Source organism: Lagopus leucura, unplaced genomic scaffold (assembly GCF_019238085.1).
Source record: "Lagopus leucura isolate 7727_CA_CO unplaced genomic scaffold, USGS_WTPT01 Super-Scaffold_100028, whole genome shotgun sequence".
NCBI classification, from domain to species: domain Eukaryota; kingdom Metazoa; phylum Chordata; class Aves; order Galliformes; family Phasianidae; genus Lagopus; species Lagopus leucura.
Window position 1 is genome coordinate 1,052,944 of NW_024962279.1, and position 17,052 is coordinate 1,069,995.

Here is a 17,052-nt window from a genome sequence, read left to right on the forward strand (position 1 = left end):
GATCTCTCTGCAGGGCATGACAAAATAAAAGGCTCCAGAAGGTCTTGGAGCTATCACCTCCTGCCAGTCTAATCAGTAACATGGCTTGTGTTTTTCTCATGTGTACACTTAGCCGTCAGCATTAAGCTATTGTCCAAGGGCTGACAGCAGAGAGGAAATGGGGAGTAAAGGCTGGCCTGATGTCATGGTGCACTGCTCTGAGCCTCAGCATGGGGAGGATTGGGAAGGGACGTATTTGGTCACAGTCAGGATACAGTGAGGAAGAAAAAGGTGAGTGATGTCTTTCTCTTCCTCCCTTAGTTAAGAAATATGTAGTTTTGTAATCAGAGAGTTGCAGGTAGGAATCACTGCTTATAATTTGTTTAAAGAGCACCTACAAGCCTCTCATATGGATAGGCAAGGAAAATATAGTGTAGGCTTTATCTTTGATGTTTGTCTGGATGGGACCACAAAGCTAAGATGGCCTAAAAGTAAACACCGATGCTCTGAGTTTGTAAAATAAAAATGCATCATTCAGAAAAGCTGAGATCAAACTCCAAACATCACCAGATAGCACTGAGAATGGGTATCTGCTTTTGCGTGGAGCTCAGATAATGCAACTGGGACTCTGACCAACTCAAAACTGCATGCTGAAAGCTTGTACCAAGAAGGTGGGAGCGGTGGACAAATTCTCATCCTCAGCAACCAGTAGCCATCCATACATTACATGGTGGGCACCATATAAGAATGTGGAAAAGAGGAATGTCTTTAGTGGAGTTATAAATAATGCAGACAGGCACAAACACATAGGCTCTGTGAGCTGAGACAGACTGCCTTTCAGGGCAAAACAGAAGTTATTTGCGAAAGGGCAGAGGGCTATGGATTATAAACTAAGTGTTGAAAAGCTGGTACCCCATAAATACAGTAAAAGTAATTTACCTGCAAGAGGATTCAAAGACCAAAGAGAATTTCACATGCTTGGATGAATGTATTTCTAAAATTCTGCAACTCAACTGTGTGTGCAAATGGAAAGTAGAGGCTTGATTTATTGATAAACAAATCCGCAGCATAATTGAACATACAGAAAAAAATAGTGCCTGAAGATAGCTGAAGCAATATTGAATTACCCCCCAGCGTTTGCTGAATCTGCCATTTTTGTCCCTGCAAATTTCACTGTTAGTACAGCACTGCGTGGGGAATGGGTCCTCAGCACTGAGGAGAAATCAGTAAGACCACGGTCTTGCTTTCCTCCACTGCTACTCTATAGACTCTTATTTGAGCTCCTTTCTGAGGATGCTATGTCTCAAACCTTAAAGAAGGTGGAAAAGAACATTGGCATGCTGGCCACAGTGTTCAGACAGACCCTTTCTGTGCTCCTTCCAGCTTCAACAAAGTTCTTAATTGTACATCGCATGGTGCCTGCTCCCTTTCTCTAATTCCCAGCTATGCTGAAACGCAAAAGCAGAGACAAGAAAAAGCAGAACTGAGAGTTCCTCAGCTTTTCCCAGAGACAAAGATGCAGGGCAGTCTCTTAGCAGAACAGGTATTGCTTATTCCCTGCCTTCCCCACCTTCAGCATCTCTAGTCCTTCTGTAAATCCTATGCCTGTGTTAAGACACAGCACACTCTGGAATCATCTGTCAGAAAAGAACTACGCTGATTTGTTTTACTTACCTCTAATCTTTGAAATGCTAGGATCCTCTCTTTTAGATTTCCTTTTTCTTTTCCCTTTGGGTTGTTTGTTTTTTAATGAAAATTAGGGTGTATATAATGCTATAAAACCACAACTGCAGCATTTCAGGGACTGCAGAATGTAGGGCTGGCATGGAGCTAAGATGTTCAGTCTAAGTCTACCTCTGCTGAGGTATGCTGATCAAGTATACCCAACAAGCTTGACAGCTGTTTTATCTAATCTTTTCTTTAAAACCTCAAGTAATGTAGATTCTACAGCTGCTTTTGCAGCCTTTTCCAGTGCTTACCTAGGTTTATAGTTAGAAAGATAACCTAAATCTCCTTTGTTGGAAATTAAAGCAATTTTTCCTGCCCTGTCCTCAATGGGTAATGGATTACTATCTTCTTTTAATAGCTTCTTACACACTGGAAGTCTGTTATCATGCTCTCCTCAATCGTGTAAATGAAACAAACTCTGTTTCTCCAAACTTTTCTCATAGCTTTTGCCGTTATAGGTTTCTATGTATTCCTACTCCTGTATTCTGCAACCAGTAGGCCGGAACGTTTTATTAACAAATATAGTACTTAAACCGGATTGTGAACCAAAGGATGTTCAATACACAGCAATGTGATAATATTTATCATGTTACAAGTTAATATTATCATGTTACAAGATTTGCTTTCATACAGACACAGCTCACTTCTCATTTGCAGCTGATGCTATCGCCTTCAGATCTCCCAGGCTTCCGCTGCCTTTTTCATCCATGGAGATTTGGCTTCTCTTGCTATGTTAGTTCTTTTTATTTCGCTTAAATGAACATGACCTTGTTGAATTGGGACTGTTAGCCCTGTTAGTTAGTTAGTTAGACTGTTAGTATACATAGTCCTGTATTGTCTCCATTCTCAATCCATGGTTAATTGCTTAACTGCTGCAGTGGTAGGCCTTGCTGTGCAGAACATACACAACTTAGCTAAATCTGCTCTAACTCTCTGTTCTAGTTCACACAATTAGCCTTTTTTTTAGGTAAGACCCTAAGACAGCATTTCAAGAGTGAAATTGCTACCACAACCTCTTGGCTACCTTTCCCTTCCCATAGAAAATCCCACAAACCTGTGAGAAGAATGAGCAAAAAGAGAAAGAGAAAAAAAAAAAAAGAGAAAGAGAAAAAAAAAAAAAGAGAAAAAAAAAAAAGAGAAACAGAACAGCAAAAGCTCTTATGGCAACTTGAACACTTCCTTAGTTATCTCTTCATGTTGTCTGATAGACTTCTGTCTTTGTTCTAATTAATTGGCAAACCACTGCTAAAGTCATTCATTTCTCAAAACTTATTTATTTTGCCTCACAACATTTATTTGCACAGCACTACTGTTGTGTACAAAGATTAGTTGCTAATGGAGTTCAGAACACCCTTTCACAGCATGCAATTCTGTTCAGCCCAAAGAATACAATACACCATATATGTGAGTCTCTCACTTAAATTAACCTTATTTGGTTTTACTCGGCTTGATTACTCCTTATGTGCTTTCTTAAAGTCATGCAATTTTTATTCATTATTTTGATGATTTAAAATACTTGTTTTCACAATATATTTCCAAGGATATGCTGCAGCTCTTTTCACAGTAGCTCATATTACCTAACAGAAGTACAATTTTAAAGAATAAAGTCTTCTTATAACCTAGGTGTGTATTTAACTAAAAATAAGTCAAAACCAATACCTTCATGATGAACTTTTTAAAATTTGGGACACTGTGAAAAATGTGGGCAGCATATCTGGATGTGAATGTACCCAATGTAAAGGACTGTTTTTAAGGCTAGTTTGGCTGCAGGCATGCAAATCACAGCAGGAGGACACATCTGCAAGAGAGTAGATACTTAGGGAGATCAAATAGAGCTCTCTACTGGCACTGATGATCTGAACTTCTGTCCAGTTTTGAACTTAGGATAAAACAGGAAAAAAATGCACATGTGAATAAAAGGGCATTAAGATGAGGAAGCACTACCTGCAGTAGGGCTGAAATCTTGAACTTTTGCAGGGATAGAGGACAGCAACACCGAGCCACTCAGACCTGGTGCCATCAGCCTCAGGAGCTCACAGAGGCAACACCCAGACCAGTCCGTCCTGGTCAGAGCAAAATAACAATGAAGATGGCACTATGCTGGGACTGCCAAGCCTCCATCAGAGCCTGACATTCACTGAAGCAGTTCAAATCAGCTGCCTTGCTATCAGTACTCAAACTAGATAGATTTGGCTACAGTAAATGTCCGCTCGTGAGGCTGGCTCCATTCAAGACCGGCAGTCTGAGGGCTGCTCTGTGCTGCAGACACACAGCCACGAGCACTGACAGCAAACTGCATCTGCCTGAAGAGCTGCCCCAGCCCTTCAGAAGCAAGCTGTTTCAAGCTCTGGTTGTGCTGATAATGGCACGAACACCAAGGAGCCTGAAGGGAGTGTGAGTGCTGCAAATTCTCTACAAGCTGCTTACACTCTGCTGCTTGCTTCCCTGAGAGCCAAGTGAACAGTCCAGGGCAGAGGAACACCTACAAAGAGCAGTCACAACTGGGAAGAAAGTTGAAACTTTGTTCTGTACCTTACCATTATTATTTAAGTGATCAATTAAACCAAAGTCTGTAAGTGGTAGGAATAACACCTACTGGATCTGAAAAATGGTGACTTTTACGTGTACTGCAGATAAACAACATCTTGTTTGCTCACAGATGCGTGCATTAACACTGCTATTACTGCCAGTGCCTAAGAGGGCAGTTCCACCCAGTTGTATGTCCCACAGATGCTACTGGTACCTATGTTTGCTAGATAAACGAGCCAGTAATACCAGCAGCCCCCAAGGTGCTGGATCTAACTAGCATGGCTAGTAGGGACATGTGAGAGACATCACGTCTCCTGAGCTGCCCTCACAAACATGCAGTACCACTGTCACGTGCTCAGTTAGCAGTGGAGATGGCTCCTGCCAAAGATTTTAAATTCAGAAAGAAAGCCAAGTTATTTATTTCATTTTACTTCGATAATAGGGGACAGCTGAACAGCGTGTAAGTGCACTACAGTAAAATCAATACAGAATATTAAAAGCAGAAATAAAGATCAGCCAACCTGAGGAAATTACTAACTTGAATGAAAGGATCTAACAGGAGAGCAAACTGAACAGCTCAGGAAAACCAACCCACCAAAACAAAAGAGGATAATTCCAAGATTTCATTACGTAAATCCTGAGCCTTTCATTGAAGCAAACTGCCCTTGACATGATGGTTTCACTGAAGTCTTTAAAGACAACTTTGCTCAGCTAGCACTGAGATGGGACTTCAGGATTTAGCTCCCAAAAACACAAAAGAAGGGAGGATATATTGAAGCATGCTGAAGCATAACTTTGATGAAGGTAAATTCTTGTGAAATTAATTGACTACAAGCCACGTCCCAAAAAAGTGAACCTTGCATTTGCAGAAGATTCATAGTCAAGGACCTGAAAATACACAACTCCACCTGGTCTGATCTCTGGTGAACATTGCTCCAAGAGTGATTAACCTACGTTGTCACTGCAGGACTAGAAGCTGAGAAAGCATCTAATAAGTCAGCAAGAAATTCTGTCTCCTCTGAAGTCAATGTGAGTTTTGCCATTGGCTTTAAAGTAACAAGAGAAATCTTTCCCCTCTGTACAGGGATGTTGGATTTCTGAGTACAGAACAATATTTTCCTTTCAGATGGAAGCAGTGGATGGCTGGTACTCTATATTGACATGAATGGAAGTTTTCTCTGCAGTAATCAGATTCTGAGACAAAGTTCAGCAAGTAAAGATCAAGTTGACTAGATAAGCTGTTATCTGAGTCTCTGGCTCATACTGAGAATGGCTTGTAGCGTGGAGAAAGAGGGTTTGGAAGGGGAAAATGTCCCAAAGTGGAAAATTAACAGTCAACATCAGAGAGTTTACATTAGGGCTGTAAACTAACGTTTGCATAAAAGAGAGGAAGTTTTGAGGTAGAGATACACACAAACACACACACTTGTGCGTTTAAAGGAATTGCTCCTTCCCTATTTTAGTTTGGCTAAAAGCTCTGTGCCACAGAAAGCAATAATTATTCCAGCTTTGCATATTGTAAACCTGGTCACTGTCATTCTTTCTTTGCCTCCACATGCCTCAGTGCCACAATTTCTACAATCGTGGTGAGATTGCCTTGGCTCTCACTCAGCTGGCTCAGCTAATGCAATTCAGAGGCCTTCAAATGTAAGTTAGTAAAGTATTTAGTTCTTTTTCTCTATAACAGCTATTAACAGCTCATTCAATGGAGGAGGGAGAAGCAGCTAGTGAGACCTCTTTTGGTATTGTTCTGCAGTGACCCTGGCTTTCTCAAAGTGGCAACCAATACACTAAACAGTGTTTGTCAGTACAGGTTGTTCTGCTGGATAATAGTACATTGTGCTAGCTGCAGTCTGTATCTGTAGCAGGTAACAATGAGCTGGCAAAGGAAGTCTTCTCTGTGGCACTGTAAGGTCGTAGGAATGATGTATGAAAATCCAGGAGAAAGCTCATTAAGATGATCTGATGCAGCTGAAGGCCACCTCGCAGTGAAAAATGGAACGTGGAAACGGCCTGATCCTGCCCCAGCACTGTCGTTCCATTTTCACTGTGCTGAGATAAGGTGTTGCCATGCCATGCCACGCAGTGAACGTGCCGCATCCTCTGTTTTTGTCAAAGATCAAATAAAATCTGAAGTGTTTTGTTAGCTGATGGCTCAAATAGCTCAATCTTTTTCTTAGCATTTCATACAGAAATAACAGCAAGTTGGCAAGAATCATGCTTGACACACATTTCTCCACCAACAAAATCCTATTCTCCCTTACTTATAAGCAATTCATTTATAGAAACATCACAGTTCAGGCTTTGTTTTACCTTGCCAAGTGTTGCAGCTCTTGTGTTATCTCTCAGACAAACTGACAACGCTGCAGTACAGAGAAATCGGGTTTCAAAACGAGTGATTTATGAAGCAGAGGAACTTTCCTGTGCATGCAGAGAGACTCCCCCGTGTGGCTCGACTGCTCCGGCCAATGCCACTGCAGCGGCTCCACCAGCCGGGCTGCCGGCCGGCCGTGCTGACATGTGGGCCATTAACATAATTAAAAGTGGCCCTGCAAAGACTTCCACGTTAAGAAGTGGCATCCGTTTGCAATTAATGTTGACCGCTCAAGAAAAATGTTGTTCTGTTGTGTTCCTGCTATAGAAAAAAAAAAAGAAAAAAAGGTGTAATATCTTACTAACTGTGATGCCTTGGGAAGAGTTATGAAGTCACATTTCTGTGCCATAATTAATCTTACAACATTTTTTTTCCCCCAACATTTCTTAAGATGATACCTTTAATATATGCTAAAATCCATTTGTACACCATTAGCTATTTTAAAATCTGGAATTATAAGTTCATTTTGATTAATAGAACAGTTTAAGGTTCTAAGCAACTTTTAATTGTAGTCCTCTTTCAAGCATTCATGATAAACATTCTTCTTTTAGGTTCAGATCTGAGAGCCTAGTTTTCAGACCTAAATAGAGTGCTTTTATGCATTATCTACATAAAAATAACTGTTAACAAAATTTCTTCTACTATTTATTGTATATTTTATAAATACATTTTCTTGGTCTTGAGCCAGAGGAAGTAATTGTGTTCTTCCAAATTAAAGGGCTTGACTCTGCCCTATATCATACCGGCTTAAATCTACTTTCCAGCTGGATGAAGAGACATTAGATTTACACCAGCATAGATGAGAGAAGAATTTGACCCAAAGTGTTTGTTGTTCTCAGTAACTTGGCACCCTCTTCTCCCATTCTCCTCTTGAAATCAGCATAAAACAGATGCTGAAATTCTAAAGTGTTTTAAACTCTACTAAACAGTAGCTGAGAGCACAGTGCATTGTAACCACCAGACCTTGATGGCACAAAGATATGCATCATGAACATGATATCTGGGTGGAAAAGATAAGAGTACAGTCTTACAACACTTCCAGAGTAACAAAACACTCCAGAAATTAACACAGACAACTGCATTTCTGGGGTATTTGGTCATATCCCTCCTTGCATTGGCAAAACTTTGTCTCAGACCCAAGTGCAGTTCCAACAAAGTGAATGCCCAGTTATTTATTCCAGTGGAGCTGTGCTCAGCTATGGTGGATATATTTGATGACAACTGGAAAGACGAATGAAAATAATTTCAGTTGCATTAGGGGGTGTAAGCTTTCAAGGATATGGATTATTGGTTATTCAACTTTTTGAACAGCATTTTTTCACTTCCAAGAAACCTGTTTTAGACAAGGCACCAGGAGAACACGGGATAAACTCCAGCAAAAGGCTGTTTGCAGACAGGCCGTTCATGTTCACGACACTGATCTTTGGCAGCAGAGTACAGGAATGGAAAGCCATGTAGAGAAAACAAAGGATACTCTATGGACGTGCTGTACTGCCAAATCTCAGTGGCCTAGATATGTTCTTGTTATTTAGCTATTTCCATCAGTGCTTATGGGTACATATTGATCTGACTAGCACTGATGTCTATAGGGTCACTGTGGGTATTTGATTTTATCCCTTTCTTTGGAAGGTTTATTAATATTGACTCTTCTTCATTTAATTGGGGCACTAGCTATGGAATCCCTTTTTAATGGAATCATATTAGCTAATGTACTGCCTGTCCACACTCAAATCCGGAGTGCTTCCCATAGAGACCATATACTCTAGTAGCTGATGATGTAAGAAAAAAATTCCAACATATATGTGAGAGAGAATGGCTAAGACAGAACTGAGCTGCAATCTGCAACCTGAATTTCTCTACTGCAGCACCCGGGGCCTAAAATAAAGTAGGTTACTTGCACCCATAATACATAAATGTTATTTCTTTCCTTATTCTATCAAGACCTTCCTCTCCTCCACTCATCAAGGGCTGTATTCATGCCTGAAGTGTAATTGTTGATATGTCTAAATGCTGTTGTAAGCTAATAAGGTAATAACCAGCTAAATAAAGGCAGCCAGGACACACAAGTTTGTACCTTTTCTTATATCTACACTCAGAAGACTGTATCTCTCAAAGATGCATTGGCAAATGTTCCTCTTTGACTCTTCTTCTCTTAAACAGATTTGGAGACTGGTTCTCCCATTTACAGAACAGATTTTTTTAACTTAAAGTGCTCTCCTGGGATTGCCTAGGAAAGCATTTTTTGCTTGATTGGTCTTCATTGTAGAGCAATTTCAGAAGCCTGGTTTTGGACACCATTTGTGATGTGTTTATATTAGAAGGTCATGTCTTGTTACTGAGCCATTATTGCCTCACTCTCTTGGGACTGTGGCAGGCCTATGACTTTACTTTTCACAAGCAGATTCTGACAAATCTTTTTGACATCCATGCAGGAAGGCAGGAGCATGTTGCACTAACTCCTTTGATAGAAAACAGAACTGAAATGGAAGAGGGGAACAGAACAGCAGAAATTCCACCTTCAACAGATTTATGTGTTCTCACTGATTTAGCTGCAGGGGAAAAGTTGAAGTCTGATGTTTTGGTTGCAATGCAGGAGACCTTTGAAAGACTAATACCTTATTGTGATAGTAGCTTTCTGGAGCCCTCAGGAACACAAGGGATCTGGAGGTTGGGATTATTAGAGGCAAGATAGCTATTAACTGTGTCTACAGTATGTCTACATAGCACCCTGCAGCCATGCTGTATTCCTTATAGAAACTTCTGTTCAACCTGAGTTCCTGCTGCTGCAGGCCATGCCTGTCCTTGAGTCAACTTTCTTATGTTCTCAAGATGCTTTCAGGACATTTCCTTGGGCCCTCATCAAATTTAAACGATGGCAATGCCCGACAGAGAAAACCAGAGGCCTCACAGAGGCTCATCCATCCATTATGTACAGAAAGATTACTTTATATTTACTGCATTAATACATTCAGGCCTTAATAGGAAATACAAACCCACCTAAGCCCTTCTTAAGAATTTTTTTATCAGGGGAGGTGAAAAAGTCTTCCAGACTCAAAGTAAGAGATGCCTCCAAGTAGTTTGTAACAACGCGCTTTGTGTGCGGATGGTTCTGCACAGGACACAAGACAAGGCTGCATCCCTGCACCTCCACACACCAAACATAACCATCTATTGCCCTGGCAGGATTTTGACACATCCCATGTCAAAGCTACTTTGTGGGGAAAAAAAAAAAACACTGACAGTTGCAGTTATCTCAGCAGCGAGCTGCACAGTAATGTTAAGAACACCCAGGGTGGTTAAAAGATTTTTGCTTCCCTACAACTGATGGTCACAACACTGACATTGAACTCAAATAGTACTGAAGCATACAAACATTTATCAACTGTTATTTATATCAGGAGTTAACAAGTCTCTTGTCTGGTTAATTTTCACCTTAAGTCCTAGGGAGCTGCTGTGTTCTTGGTGTGCTGCTGGCAAGGGAACTGGCAAGTAAGTGACAGGCAGGAGGGGAGGCTGGGTCTGCCATGCTCATCCCTCAGTTACACTCATTAACATGCTTGGCTCTGCTCACTGCTACACTGGTAGTCGACTTTTTTCTTCTCTTTTAAAAAGAGAGGATTTGTGAATTAAACACACTTACAGCCCTAGCAAGGTCATACCACAGGACTTTGAACTACATTTGCTTTTGAAAGAAAGAAACTCATTGCTGATCAGCCTGACCCTCCACTGCACCAGTTGCTAGCACACTTCTGCAGAATGCAGTCATTCTGAGGCCATTTCAGGAGACAAAAGAGATGTATGATTTAAAGACCGGGATGAAAATTTCAAGTGGGTATTTCAGCATGTGACTGAGGGCCTGTTCTGAATGATTTAGCCTGAGTGCACCCTAAGGTGGGGGTTCCTTTCATAGATTATGAGGAAATAAATGCATCGATCTTCCAAAGAAGCTATTGCAAACCCTGCAGCATACTGCTCCACCAGGACATCCTGGAGTACTACTTGAGTCAGTGCCCAGATACCCTCATTCAAACAATGCTGGCAGTGCTACGGCTGTGCAGCCTGATGACTTTTGCAGTGCTCTCTGCAAGTGTCCTACTCCTTTACCCAGAGTTTGCATCACTCATCAGCATTTTCCAAAGATTTTGCTTTACTCACCTTTCTGGGTTAGTCTATTTTTGTGTCTTTATAAATCAAACAACACAGTTGTTGTGATTATATCAAAACAAAGCCTCCTTTTCTCTCACAGATATTTTGCTCGCCCTCCACCTCTGTTTCTCAGCAGCTTCTCAGACACCATGTGAGGCTTTCAAAGCCTCACTGCACACTCTAAGAAGAATGTATCTGTCCTGAGGCTATGAGCAAGTAGCTCTGCAATAATATAATTTATGAAACTACAAGCTCAGTGTCCTTTTCTTCCTTCCTATACAAAGCTAGATAGGAACTATATGCTGAATTAACCTGGAAGTTTGTGCCTCACGTGGCTTGTAATCTGAACTACGGCTGCTCCTTCAGATCCTTCATATTGATATATTCTTTGGGGGCCAGATCCTTACCTGGTGTTTTCCTCACTCCAGTCAGATTGGATGGATGTAAATGAGTGGAAATTTATCCCTTTTTTTTCCCTAAACACAGAAAAATGTAACTTTCCGTATCTGATTTTTTTCTTTCATTTTTATTTCCCCAATCCTTTATATAATCCTTATACATGTTAAGAAGCCTGTTTTGGAAATGATTAATGCTATTAATATTTTTCTAATTCAATAAACCCTCTCATCTTTGAACTCCTCACAACATTTTTCTGCTTTCTCCAGCTTTCCACTAATTCAAACACATGACAAATGTGAGCCTTCGCTTCAGTTTTCTATTATTTCTCTTGTCTGATCAAATAAATTAACAGACTTTCATTCCTTTCCCAGGAGTGATACCCATATGTTGATGAAGGCAGTATAAAAATATTACCTGTTCAAACAGGAGGGGAAAAAAAAAAAGATAAAAGTTATCTCACGTTATTCACTGTTCCATGAAACCAGACAGAGTGCTGATCCTATTCCTTTCACCTTGACAGCGCCCACCATGTTTAACAGTAAATATTACAAGATTTGCAGAACACCATCAATCTGGTTTAAGTGCACTGTGTTGTAACATCCCTCTGCAATCTCTCCATACAGTAGCAGTTATTTTAATAGTATTGGAGTACTTTAGTCACTGTGAGGGAAGCAGGCGCCCCGTGTAAGCTACACTCTGCCAGGCACGTGGGGCCGGCCAGCAGAGCAGCACGCTGCTAATGCAGCTTTCTCAGTTTGGATAGTTAAAGCTGCATCTCCAGGCCAATTTGTACCTGTGTGTTGTTGATAGACGGTGTGCCACAGGCAAAGAGATACCGCAGGAAATGGATTCTCATTTGACCGTGTTTAATTTTGTTCCCTGGATCTCCATCGTACATCTTTCCGTCTCTCTGCCCACCCAAATTGCTAATGTGAAACAAAGCGACTTCCGTCACCACAGCTCCTAAACTGATGTGTGATGATGATGCAGTGATTGATTTGGGAAAGGTGGGTCGTTGTACATGTTGTACCACAGCGTGCCGTGCCAAGCTGTCCATGCTGACAGCTGGGTCTTATAGATTTGTCTTTAAAAGTTTGGACGTGAAGGGACTGCAGTGAACATCCATCCTGAACACTTTAATTTTATTATTTTTTTTTTAAGGGAACGCTGCTATTCTAAAACCTTTCTTAGCAGCTTATAGAGGACTGAAGTCATCTGTGCTCCTCAGAAGACACTCTCCTGCTTATGTATTCTCTATCTTACTTGCATGTTTGCTCTGAGGATGGGAAACATAATTCCTCCAATTCTACGATACAGAAGCAGCTTCAGATTGGTAATTTTCCAGAATAGAAAACTGTAAAGTAACGTACAAAATATATTTGAAATATAAAATGGTATAATTAATAGCTTTCTCAAAGGATCTTGAAGCAGGGAGAAAAATACTGACGCAAATAGCTCCTTGAAAAAACTCCATTGCTTTTGTTCTTCTTTAGTGAGATTGCAATAGTGTTTAATAACTTCTCACATTTAATGACACCTGTTGAAAGAGTGCCTCTTACATGCCAGGTGACTCTTAGCCCTGCAGGGGAGCCTGCCTGCCTCGCTCTTGCCTTAGGTCAGAAAACTCAGGAGCACACCGGGGAAAGGGGAATAATTTGCAGAGCAGCCCAATGAGCAAATCAAGGTTCGAGGCCTATAAAGCCTTTGCTCTGTTTTAGATAAACCCTTACCCAAGTGCCTTCTCCACTCTTTGCACACCCCAAAGGGCGGTGCCCTGAAGGGCAGAAAACCTGTGATCACACTCTTAAATCGTTACTCTGTTAAAATCCATATTGGGATAAACAGGGTTTCCTTAGTTAAGGACTGCATTCTTAACTCTCTGTGATTTTTGGCAGGCACAACCTGGGCTGCGGAGAGAAAGGCAGAAGAAAGCCTGTGAAAATGCAGCGCTTCATAATTAGGGGTCCTTGGGCTGCAGTAAACCCCTGATGGGGTAAACCTGTCGGGCATGGGACAAACCTGGATGGACACAAGGCCATCGTCTCCTCCAGAAAACTCAGGGCAAAGCACTCGTAAACACTTGGGCCTTGGCTGGCTGTGCTCTGGTTGAGGCTGGGGGAGGGAAAATCACTGCCATTGAACTGAACGAACACGACTCCTGAATTTCCTTACTCTGCTTCTCCTCCTGCCCCCATCTCTGGAACACCAGAGCATGCAGCATGCAGGAGGCTCTCAGGTAAGCAAAGAGGAGACGGTCACAGCAAATGACAGCGCCAGAGCTGAGCGCAGCACACACTGATAAACCCCTGCCAAACCCTTTCCCTTCTGAAACACAATCTCTTTAATGGAAATAATTACCAAAGAAACAGACAAAACTACTTCTGAATGAAATTTAAGCTCCAGCAGATCACAGCAGCGGCAGGAAACACCAAGCACAAGTAACCATCTCTTCATCCTGAATTCACACCATTTTCTGTTTCTGTTTCCTGCACGAAGTTATCGGTCGTTCAGAATCTGTTGTTGGGGGTGAGCTGCAGGTCAGGGCTTGGATATGGAGCACGTGGGGGCAGGCTTCACCTGGTTGCAAAATCTGCCTCATTTTTGAGGGGGGCTCTGGAAATACCTCATGTGTAGGGCACTGGGAGGAACAAGAGTAATTTTGTGGGGGACTTCTGTCAGTTCCCAGAACGATATATATTACTGAGTGAACGAAAATGTGGGAACTTTTTTTTTTGGGGGGGGGGGGGAAGGTGAGAGTGGGGGTGTAGGATTGTTTGGGATGGGAGCTCTCTGAAAATGCCCAGTACAGAACTAGGGAACAAAAAGTTGTCTTATTTTGTGGTTGACCTCTGGCAGTGTCCAGAATGATGCAGAGTGATGGGGAAGAAAAAAAAGAAAAAAAGAAAAAAAAAAGCCGTGTGATTTTGGTGGGGATTGCTGGCAATACACAGCACAGCGTTAGATGGGGAAAAAAAATGCTGTAGGATTTTTTCTGGGGGGGGGCTCTGAGCATACCCAGTACGGTACAGCACTGAGGGGGAATGGAGGGGAGCTGCATGATTTCGGAGAGACAGACACCCTCGGAGATACCCCCAATGCACAAAGCAGTGGGGGGGGAGGGAGGAAGGGGTGCCGGGGGGACACCCATCCCGAACCCCCGCCTCCTGCAGCGAGCACGGAAAGCGGCGTAATGGCACGAGTAACTCCAAACAGACGCCGCCGGGGTAAGAGTGCAAACGGCAAACCGCCTCCGTTCCCTTCCGCGCACCCCAGAGCACTCGCACTCCGCGGGGCGCGCACACGAACGGGGCCCCGCGGCCAAGCGCGTCCCCGCACCACCACCGCGGCCGCTTTAAGGGCGGCGGGGGCGCGCCTCCGGGGCGCCCGGCGCGCCGCCGCCGCCGCCTCTCCTCGCCTCTCCTCTCCTCATCGCCGCGCCGCGCTCCCTCTCCCTTTCGCTCGCCCCGCTTTAAAGTCTCCGCCAGGATCCGGGCTCGCCCGCCACTTCCTGTACAGCAGGATGGAGCGCGCCGGGGCCCCGGCTGACCGCCGCCCGCCCGCCCGTGCGCGGAGGCGGCTGTGAGCTCCCGCTCCGCGGCATGCCGCCCGCCTGAGCGCCCCGAGCCGCCCGCCCCGCGCTACGCCGCGCGGGGTCCCCGCGCCCTCCGGCGCGCCGCCGCCCGCCTGCCCCGCGGCCGTGGGCTTCTCTCCGCGCTGAGGAGGCGAGCAGCAGCCCCCTGCTTTCTCCCGAAGGATCGCGGGGCGCGGGTCGAAACTTATTTTCAACAAGTTTTATTTTTATTTTTATTTTTATTTTTTTTGTTCTTCCCCCCTCCCTTTTTTTTCTTTTTTTTTTTTTTTTTTCCCCTTTAATTTTTATTTTTTTTTTAATTTCCCTGCGCGTTAATTGTTTTAGCCCCTCTCCCCTCTTTCGATGTGCGGCTTTGGACATGCGGAGGCTACTGCAACCGTGTTGGTGGATCTTTTTCTTGAAAATCACCAGCTCCGTGCTCCATGATGTGGTGTGCTTCCCCGGTGAGTGAGAGCGCCCGGCGGTGAGGGGGGAATCCCGGTGCCCGCGACCCCCGCGGTGCCGACGGGAGCCCTGAGGCCGCGTTCCCCGTGCTGCGGGCAGCGCTTCCGCGAGCGCCGGGGCTGAGCTCCGCGCTGCCGCGTTCCCCTCTCCGCTGCAGCGCGGTCGCCGCGATGTGGGGCGGCCCGAGGGGGGGTCCCCGGGCGATTCCCCGCTCTCGGAGGGCTGCCCGAGGGCTCCCGTCGAGCCGCGGGACCGGCGCCCCGATTCCTCCTCTCCCCCGCCGCAAACTTCGCTCCGCGCTGTGCGCAGCCCAACCCGCCCCACTCGTGTCCGCGGAGCTGCCCCGCTCGCGCCGCGCGCTGACCTTGGCGGGGTTGCGGAGCCGCACTCCCGCTCCGCGCCGGGGCTGACACCGCGCGCCCCGCGGGAATCGGCTATGCGGGCCGCAGGCTGAGGAGCTCAGCGCCTTCCCGCGCGTTCCCGCCTCGCGCTCTCGGCGGCTCTTCGTTGTTCCCCCGCGCCTTCCGCCGAAACGCGGCGGCCGCGCTCCGCGCCCGCCCGAGCGCAGCTCCCTCTCCGCGCCCCGCTTCGGGATCCGCGGCCCCGGCAGCGCCCCCGGCCCGGGGGAGCTCGCGGCTCGGGACGTGGTGCCGCCGCTCCCCACCAGGGGCGCTCTGTCGCCGCCGCTGCCCCCGCGGGGCCGCGCTGTTTCGGGCTGAGCCGCCGGGCCCCCTCGGCTCCGCGCCGCGCGCTGCTGGGCGCGTACCCGTACGCCGGGCTGCCCCCAGTCCTCAGGGTCGTCCTGAAAACGCCTTAACCCCACCCCGAGCCTCTCTCCCCCACGTAGTTTCTTTATTCTCTTCCCGGCTTCGCCACCCTCCCGTGGAGGTCACGGTGGGCTGCGCTCCCCGCCGTGTGTTCGTGTTCGGTACGGGACCGGCCGTGGATCGTGGCCCCGCAGCTCCTCCCGCGTGCTGCTGCCGCTGCCCGGCTGTGGGCTGCTCCGCGTGTGCCGGCGGGAGCGAGGCTGCAGTTCTCAAAGCGTCGCAGCAACTTCCACTTTTTTTTTTTTTTTAATTTTTAAGTACACTTCATTTTTATTTCTTTCTAACCTCAAGTGCAGAGCTGAGCAGGTAGAGCTGCCACATCCCGGTCTTTCCAGCAGCTTCTCGGATGGTAAAATGATTGGAAGCGAGAAGAAAATAAGCTGGAGAGAGGGTTAATACCTCTGCAGCTCTTGAAGAAACATTTATCTCCTTTGTATTGATTTCTTCTCAATTCCAGCCCTCAGAGTGAAGCCTTTCTCTCTGGTTCTGATATATATTGCACAGTAATTACATCTAGAAGGCAGGCTCTAGGCACGCTTGAGGAAAACAAGCTGCAATGTAGGCTTAATGTGACAATACTGTGAGACTTGCAGATTTTGATCAGCGGCGTTTGAGCCTGCTAATATTTGCATTGTGGTTTGATTATCAGGGGGAGCAGGTCTGTGGCTGTTTGCTGTGTGTAGGTGAGCTCTTCAATGCCAGAGCTGTAAAACAGCTGTGTAATACTTGGGGCTGTCTCAGGGCTGTCCATCGCTAAGGGTTTGCTTGGGAAGTAGGCTGTTGTGCAGATTGCATTTATTCTTCGTCCAGACAACATCATGTCAGACCACAGTGACTCTGCTGCTCTTTCATGCCTTCTTCTGAAAAGCAGCAATTCCTGGGGTGCCTGTGTGTGTGTGTGTGTGAGTGTGAGTGTGTGTGTGGCGTAGATGCGCTCTGGACTCTGATCATGCATGGGAGATGCCTGAGGCAGGGAAGCTGCAGGGAGGATCTCAGTGGACTGGAACAGGACATTGGTGCTGACAGCATCCAAT

At 45.3% G+C, this 17,052-nt stretch overlaps 1 protein-coding gene across 1 annotated transcript in view; it reads left to right on the forward strand.

Moving 5' to 3' along the window:
• Positions 1–14,856: 14,856 nt before the first annotated feature.
• Positions 14,857–17,052, forward strand: part of PTPRG (protein tyrosine phosphatase receptor type G) — a 373,912-nt gene continuing 371,716 nt past the window's right edge. Inside the window, exon 1 of the mRNA XM_042880843.1 lies at positions 14,857–15,190. Coding sequence (XP_042736777.1) covers positions 15,106–15,190 — 85 coding nt within the window. The 5' untranslated portion in view covers positions 14,857–15,105. The remainder of the gene's footprint in view (positions 15,191–17,052) is intronic.